The following is an 8,511-nucleotide window of genomic DNA, read 5'->3' as shown; positions in this document are numbered from 1 at the left end:
CGGCGGCGGGTAGGGGCGTCACGTGCGCGGGAGCCCCGCCCCCCCGCGCGGGCGGGCGCGCGGCGGTTGGTGCGCATGCGCCGCCTGACCGGCGCGCGCGTGTTTGTCTTGGCAGGTGGCGGCGGCGGCGGAGGCCGGAGGGGGGGTGGCGGCCCCGCCGTGTCGCGCCGCGCGCTCACGAGGTGTCTCCGTGTCGCCCTCAGCCGAAGAGGAGATCGGCGCGGCTCTCCGCCGTAAGTACGGCGTGATTCCCTCGGGAAAAGCGCGGGGACGAGGGGTGGAGCACCCCCTGACTTGTGCCTCTTTCTCCTCAGAAACCCGCCCCTGCCAAAGCGGAGCCCAAGCCCAAAAAGCCAGCGGCGAAGGTGACTGGGAAGAGGGGATGGAGGGAGAACGCGGGGGTTGTTGGGCGAGTGCCCAGTTATGTTATACTGCAGTTATAACGTACATGTTTACATCCACAACACGAAATAGGAAATAACAATATAATAATAAATAACAGTATTTTAGTATGGATTGTAGCTGCTTGGTGGTTCAAAATACTGTAGTCAAATTCCATTACTTTCTAACATAAGAGAATWGAATATGCTTGCAGTTTAAAGCAGTGTATTAGGGTGGTAAAACGTTTTTGAAGTATTTAGGCAGACTTGGAACATACTTCAGTTGCTGTTCCTATGCTCTAGTTTTCATRTTTTTATGCATGTGCAAAAATAAGTGCCTTATTTTTTCTTTTTAAGTAAGTGTAATTTTTTTTTTTAGTAAAGCTTGAGTGTTGCAATAACTGCCATATAACATTTGATTTTGCTCGTTTCTTGGAGAACTGAGAGTGGCCATGTTGTCTGTTGCCATGTTTAGATATGCATGTTTACTTAATAGTAATGCACTTTCATGCCAGTGATTTGATATCAGTGTAGATATATTCTTCACATTTTAAATCTAAAGAATTCAGGAAGTTTTCCTGATATGCATGAATTGCATGTTGATTTGGGGGGTGAAAGGGTAAGAGGAAACAACATTAAATCTTCATAATGCCAGTGAGTGCCTGATATGTGTGATACTGTTCTGCTGCTTATGAATACTTTAGYACTATAAAAAGAACACTGGATATCTGTATAGATACAGATATTTGGGAGGAAGATGCTGTTCCTTGGTGCATTATTTTCAGCTATTCACATCTCATAAAGAGGAAATCATGTAACTRTTAGCAAAATGAACAGTAAGATTTGAAGTAAGGATTTTATTAAAGATATGTAATGTTTACCTATGGATACCAGTAAATAGACTGTTCTCTATAAAATMAGAAAGTGAACTTGAAGGCTTTCACAATCTTCTGTTGTTACATGTTTTTGTCTCTTGTAGATGTGTCARAAAATTTTTGCACTTTTATAATTGGAGCCTTTTGACAAAAGCTTATTTTTCACGAAGACAATACTCTAAATTTGCATTTAGGTGGAATAGGAAATGTATTCAAGTAATTAATAAMAAATTGAATATTTAGAGGAACTCARTAGCCTGACAGTGAGCTCTTTGTGTAGAAGAATACTGGCAGTGAAAACATGAAGTATGGAATCCTTCTGACCAAGTGGTTTATAATAGTAAGATGAGAATGAACAGAACGAGAACTTTGTTRCTCTGAGTCAATTTTAGGTTGGAGAAAATGAATTGGCATAAATTCTTCTCMTAAGATATATAAAGGTATTGAATTCTCTTTCACTTTCCCAGACTATAGATATTAAGAGAAAGTGTTAGTTTGTCATTTATTTACAATATTAATGCCATTAAGTAAAAAAGCTAATATTGTGAAAMCTAGTACTTCTATTTACGAAATATTTATATTACTTCAGAACTACATATGAGGATCAGCTGGAGGACTGGAAAACTTTTTAGGATTTGATTGCTTAGTGGAAGATCTGGAAGGGTATATTGCATAGCTTCGGGAAAAGAAAGGCTCTTGGGCAAAGATTTTTCCCTGCCCATGTAACAGCAGTAATGCAAGTAGGAAGGATGTGCCTGAGGTGCTTTCATACCAATGAAAATGAAAACTTCAGATGATGYGTTTATTCAAGATAAGATAAATTTAGTCATCATAAAGCTAAACATTTGAAATGTTTTGTATTTAGAAAGCCAAAGGGCTGCGTGGCTGTTTTATCTGCCACAAGATGGGCCAATAAATTGTGTATTACAAATTCTGTTTCTTTGGCCACTGAAATTCACTACCATTGTTTTTTGCTGTGATAGCTTTTTTTCAGATGGGTTTGCATGAGACTAAGCGGKGCTCTTAGTTATTTTACAGTGCAGTGGTTCTAGATTCTGTGAGCTGTTCTTTAAACTGTACTGTTCTGTGCTGAGCTGTGTGAGAGGAGAAAAAGGGAGTCACTTTCTGATGTTGACTAGATTGGCTCATTTTCCTGCTTATTTGAATCAATGTCCATTGGTCTAGGATTGAAAAATCCTTTTGAACAATTAAGCTGTGCATTGGCTCACTGTTTGTTGGTGATAATTCTTGCTGCTTATAGCAAATTCACTTATTTATTGCTTATTTTCACRTGCAGCTACTTACTGTATTTCATTTTAGGATAAATCTGAGGACAAGAAAGCTCCATCAAAAGGGAAAAAAGGACCTAAAGGAAAGCAGGCAGAAGAGACGAACCAAGAACAGACAAAGGACAACCTTCCTGCAGAAAATGGAGAAACGAAAAATGAGGAGGTAAAGTCTCAGTCTTCTTCCATTGCAAAGCAACAGAAGTATCGTACTGATTTATGTAATCACCTTGATAGATGTATTTCAGCTTATATGTGCAGCACTTATTATCAGAATCTGTGTTGGCCCAAAGAAAGGTGTAAATGATAAAAAGGTCAATGGAAAGGTAATGAAAACTAGCTCTCACAAAAAGAGTGATCATAAAGTTGCGGTGATGTGATACATAGCCTGAAATGAAGGAGAAAGGTGAGAATTTTACTTTAATTTGCATACAGAATAATGTCCTTCTAAGAGATGTTTTGCCTGGTAGAGTTTGGTAAAATAATATGACTGAGTGCTGTATTTGYTTGGGAGGATAAAAGTGTGTGTGGAAAAGTAGTTCCTGCTCTCTTTTTTTGTTTGTTTGTTTTGTTTTTTAAACACACCATTTGCTTTTCTTAGAAGTTCTTCCCCTCTTGAAAATGTAAAACTGAAATGGTTTGCCCAAAACCTTCTGATTTGACCAAAACTTTTTTAGATTAATAGAAGATTTATAGTTATTGCTGAAGAAATGAATGTGTCAGATCAGGCTTGGTTGTAATGCTGTGATAAAATGGATATATTGTTTGTATTTCTAGTTTAATGATCATCTAATTTAAGCAACTTCTGTTCTGCTTGTTTTCCTCATTCCTTTTTTTTTTTCTTTTGGATGTGCCCAGAATTTAATTTTAAATTTAGAAGGACAGGATTTGTCAGGAAGAGGCAGTGCCTCTTATTAGGACAACTGTTAGCATTGGATAAAACGCACAAGTTTTTCTGTAGTAGTAGTAGGCTTAAAAGAGTCTCAGCTTTCTGCAGTGTTGGCTGCTTGACTCATTTAAATCAGTTCAATGATCAAATGATTCATTAATTAAAAAATGTGACTCCTGCTACCAGTCTGGTGGTTGCATTGAACAAATATCTTCAACTAGTGGGAAACAGTATTGGATATCTAGGTGAGTGGTGGGTTTTGGTGGGTGAGGAAGGTACAGAGTAATATTTTTAAGTGTACAAGTCAACTTCATTTGGGATAAAACTTTTTCATTGGCAAATTTACTTTATGGTCTTTGTGAGAAGCTGTGCTATAAATAGGTATGGTTGGTTTAATTTTGTGTTCTAGCACTRTATTACCATCATGTAATTTGGTCTTTTCACTTTAAATATGTGCACACAGTATTTCAGCAACACCAGTGAAAGTTAAATCTGGCAGCATTTCTCAGCTGTGGTCTCCTTAATTACTAGGGTAAGAAAAGGTATACGTTTAAGGAATGGATAATGACTTCTGGGGCATATGGTCATGCTGGTCTCATGTTGGTCACACTGGCCAAGATTTCTGGATCCTAAAGTCCTGAAAAGGCAAAAGTAGAATCTCATTTTGTATTATTTTGGCACTATCGTTTACTGTAATACAGTGGTATCAGTGAACTACTGTGAAAGGCCAGTGATCTCTTCTAGCAACACTGAAATTCACACAGAATAATGGCAGTGCATGGAAGCAGCTCTGGATTCTGGAAGAGCTTCTGCCAGATGCAAGTGAAAACACACAAAYGGGCATTACAGTTTGTGCCTGGGTAATGCTGTGACATATATTCTGCTGGTGCTGCTGGAAAGATTTGGAATAACTTAAGTATAGTTTTCATATCAATACTTGTGCTGCGTTCTGGTTTTACGTAATATTGCAAATGCAGTGCGTTTTCTGATCTAAATGGAGTTGTAGTCTTGATTAATTAGCTTTGTGTGAACTTCCTTTTTTTTTTTTTTTTTCTTTTCAGACCCCAGCATCTGATGCAGCAGTAGAGAAAGAAGCTAAGTCTGAGTAACATCTTGCACCAGCTCTTTAATTGGTGGTCCTTATACCTTTCTTGTACAATTCAGAGGATTATTTTTATCAACTATTTTGTAAATGCAAGTTTTTTAGTAGTTCTAGAAAGCACGTTTTTAAGAAGGAAAAAAAAAAGCCCAACTCGATCCATTTTTTTACATTTTTAGATAAGTATAAATGCTTTTGTAAAGTGGTAAAATCTTGTACTGGTTGTTTTCTATGAAACCAGAGATTAATGGAACGTTGAGGACTTGGAAGTCTTGGTTAAGCTTTACATTTCATAGGCAGCGAGGGACAGTTTTTCTATCCTGTTAAACAAAACATAACAGTTCAAACTTCGGGAATTCATGATGTGCTGGAAAGTGTCTTTACATTGTAGTTATTTATCTATGATTGTACCATCAGTAGAATTGCTTACCTAATAAAACTGCTCCCTAGTGTTGGATTTCTTGCTGAGTTCTGTATTATCTGTGACAAAGTTATTTTTGGTAAATGCAGTTTTATGTTTTTTTCCAGCAACTTTGTAACTGCTGCAAAAGATTGGAAAAATTTCTTGTATTTTTAAATAGTGAATAGGTAGAAGTTTCTGCTTCAGCAATGTAACACCTTATCATGCCAGTGTTTGAGAGTAATTGGCGAAGAATAATTGGAATAGGCTTCCAAGAAATAAAACTTCGTTTTTTTTTWARRAMYWAAAAAAAAAAACCTGTATGAATAAAAATAATTTTAGAAATGTTCATAGTGTCTGTAGTCACCAAGTAAAAAATAAATCTTTATTGTGAAAGGAAGCTTTAGCTCCTGATTTTTTTAGTACTGACTGTGACAACTCGGCATATAACTGATATAGTCATCTAGCTTGCTGTAGTTTTCTTGGAAAACAGTAAATAAAAGTCCTTTTTCTAAACATACACTTGACCATATTTTTAACATTATCAGGAGATGGGTGGACCAGCAGGGAGTGAGCAGCACTTAAATTTWACTAAGTGCCTCCAGCCTCCCAACTTCTAAGGTAGTTGCAGTCTTGTCTGCACTTGGAATTTGAAAACCCATAGCCTTGTGCTGTTTCTATGATACTTAAAAAAAAATCCTTTAAAAATAACTGGACATCAGGTGTTTTTGTCTGTCTTGGACCTAACTGTTTGTTGCTTTAATGAAGAAGTAGTACCAAGTCTTCTAAAATGCCYAAAGGTAGGACTGATTGCATGCGCTTGCTCTTATACTGGGACTTCCATAGTATTTGCAAAAGGAACACAAAGGCGGCCCTTCCACCATCGGTATATTCTCCTTCAGTGTTGGAATAAGCAGGCCTGCGTGTTTCTTAACTCCACTTAAACCATTTCCACAATTCCTGCTTTAAAATCCATGAAGGTGCAGGTGCCTGCAGAAACAGCCCTGAGGCTGTGGACTGGTAGGAGCCACTGGCCATGCCTGTGAGCAGCGTTCTTCATTTCTTCAGTGTTCAGAAAGATTTCTTCAGTGTTTCTTCAGTTCTCCAAAACTACATTTTTTTAAATGTTTTTATTTATTTATTTATTTATTTTTGTCGTAATGCAATAAGTAGTAATAGCATGGCTTTAGCTTAACAGTCTGTGTGATGCTAATCAGATTAACTATCACTTCTTTGTTTTGGGAGGGAAAAAAAATTGGTTGTCTTTTTTTCTTATTTTTTTCTCCTTGATTGAGAACTTGCTTATTCTGTTAAGCACCACCTGTGCACACAGTGTCTGCTTCCTGTTAATGTTTGGTGCCCCTTTTTTTTTTTTTTTTTTTTTAAGTTTCTCCCAATTCTCTCTCACCTCTAGCTTAACTTTCTCAATAAATGCTTGCACTTGAGAAGGCATTTTGCCATTTTTACCACTTTTTAAGCAATGGGTTTTTTTTTTACAAAAAGCATTTGAAGCAGCTTTGCTTATAGGGAAATTATTTACTATCTCACTGACTCTCCTGACCTTTTATTTTCTCCTTTCTTCTCTAGATGATGCAGCCTTAATGCTGCACCACAATGTGCTTCTGGTCCCATCCCACAGAGCTGTGCTCCTGGCAGAACTCACTTGCAGCAGCTCTGGCTTCATATTCTGAGATACTCTGTGAGCCTGAACTGTCATTTTCTGCCAATTTTCTACCAATTACCTTATTTATTGCTTTAACTTTAGTAGTAGCATAACACTTGGTAGCATAYACAGTATATTTGCTTTCTTTACTTTGTATTTTTAGCACAGCATGTCAAAAATCAGTTAAATCACGATTAAATTTGCAGACAAGTACCTTTAAATAACCTTTTTGCCTCCTTTTTGAATGCCTGTTTTCTGCGTTGAAATTTTAATGTCGAAGTTGTGATGAYCTCCACCATCCCTTGTCTAAATTCTACTACCCAATGTTTATTTGATCAGAGCTGCTCTCTAATACTTGTTTGGAGGAAAAAGAAAAAAGGTGATTTCTCACTTTGTTAMGGAAGTGACCCCTTGCACGAGAGAGAACGTTGCATGCTGAAAGCAGCAAAGGACAGTGCTGCCAGAGCCTGCTGTTGCTGAAGGAAAGAATGAGATGTATTTTGCTAAGGACAYGCGTTATGCCTAGTAAACATGTAGCTGAGCAACCTCTTAAGTTACGAAATGCGGATTGACTGTGTGGCCTTTGATTGATTCTGCAGTAAAGGGAGGGGATGTCTTTCATGGCTCTAATGCCCGAGTCCCCAGAGCTTCCTATATCCATGTAGAAATGGCCATGAAAGGGTTCTTGCAGCATCTAATGCAAAGATCACTGCTGCTTGGGTGTCCTTTGAGAAGGAGAAAAAYGGCTGCTATCAACGTGCAGTTCTTCACTCATCATAAGCCGTCCACTTGGGAGAAGGAAATGCAACTTTTCAGCCAAGCACGACATTGTACCCCGTAAGAAAGAAGACTCTGTAGATGGCAGGGATTGCAGCTTGTTGCCCTCATCCATGAGCCATGAAATGCCAACACGTAACTCTTAAGAGACAGAAGTGGCCACTGGGAAGGTGAGGAATTGTRTGTGTTGGCACTACATGTCCGTCCTGCATGTGGACAACAGACCTGGAAGGTATTTAGACTCCTCCCGTGGGTATATTTTGGAGAGAGCTCTCCTGTAAACACACCAGGTAGGTGTTTGCTCTGAAGTAGGAGATGGAGGGGCAGTTCATGACAATTTGCATAAAGTGCTCTATTCAAAATGCAAACTGTCCGTTTGGAAATACAGCGTGAAGGGAGTACAAAACAGTTCTGTGGGAGTTTACCGAGTCACAGAAGTTTGTTCTGCTGCTAGCTAAAAGATGGCAGTTTTGCACATTGCACCACTCTCGGGGACTTGCTTTTCTTGTGTCAGCTAGATGGCTGCGCTTTATTACATTATTTATTTATTACCTTACTCATTACTTTATTACATTACATATTATTTACAGTCTGCTGTCAGGGCCCACACCAAGCACTGACAGAAATTCCTTGTGGAGCACTGAGGGCATGTGTGAGGTAGCGAGACTGGTAAAACCGACAAAGCGCAGGACTGTTTTTGCATTCGTATGTAGAAAAGCCCATTTTGCCTCAAAKCCTCTAAAACTGCATACTATGTCCCTTGGGGAGTGGAGTACAGGGGAGAAAAGGATGGCCGCAGATTTAAAACACAATGAAAGCGAGAGTGAGGCCACTGCCGCATTTACATGAGCCTTTGTAGTGGGCAGAGGTGAGGAACAAGTTGTGAGGAGCAAAGAAAAGACAGTGAGCACCAATAGCCCTAATAAACAGGGCTGGGGGGCGGCTACTCCCGCTTTGAAGAGAGCCGAGAGGCGGCACCGAGGCAGCGCTGCCGGCTCGGGGAAGGAGATACAAAATAAGCCCCTTTTCCCCCATTTCCCCCCATGTTCGCGGCTCGCAGGAGGGCTGCGCAAGGACCGCTGCCCGCCCTGAGGCGGCCGCCGGCTCCGCGCGGGGCGAGCGGAGACAGCGGCCGCCCCAAC

The 8,511-nt window shown here is 39.6% G+C and overlaps 2 protein-coding genes across 2 annotated transcripts in view; both read left to right on the top strand.

Moving 5' to 3' along the window:
• HMGN1 (high mobility group nucleosome binding domain 1) overlaps nucleotides 1-5,061 on the top strand; it is a 5,794-nt gene extending 733 nt beyond the window's left edge. Inside the window, exons 2-5 of the mRNA XM_026053024.1 lie at nucleotides 116-233; nucleotides 315-365; nucleotides 2,576-2,707; nucleotides 4,492-5,061. Coding sequence (XP_025908809.1) covers nucleotides 116-233; nucleotides 315-365; nucleotides 2,576-2,707; nucleotides 4,492-4,539 — 349 coding nt within the window. The 3' untranslated portion in view covers nucleotides 4,540-5,061. The remainder of the gene's footprint in view (nucleotides 1-115; nucleotides 234-314; nucleotides 366-2,575; nucleotides 2,708-4,491) is intronic.
• A 2,956-nt stretch (nucleotides 5,062-8,017) lies between these two features.
• BRWD1 (bromodomain and WD repeat domain containing 1) overlaps nucleotides 8,018-8,511 on the top strand; it is a 52,375-nt gene continuing 51,881 nt past the window's right edge. The window contains exon 1 of the mRNA XM_026053023.1: nucleotides 8,018-8,026. Within this exon, the coding sequence (XP_025908808.1) occupies nucleotides 8,018-8,026 (9 nt within the window). The remainder of the gene's footprint in view (nucleotides 8,027-8,511) is intronic.

Source organism: Nothoprocta perdicaria, unplaced genomic scaffold, assembly GCF_003342845.1.
Source record: "Nothoprocta perdicaria isolate Ctin4 unplaced genomic scaffold, notPer1 scaffold_96, whole genome shotgun sequence".
In the NCBI taxonomy this organism is placed as follows: domain Eukaryota; kingdom Metazoa; phylum Chordata; class Aves; order Tinamiformes; family Tinamidae; genus Nothoprocta; species Nothoprocta perdicaria.
The sequence above is the reverse complement of the archived record's forward strand: the minus strand, read 5'-3'. Positions and strand labels throughout refer to the sequence as shown.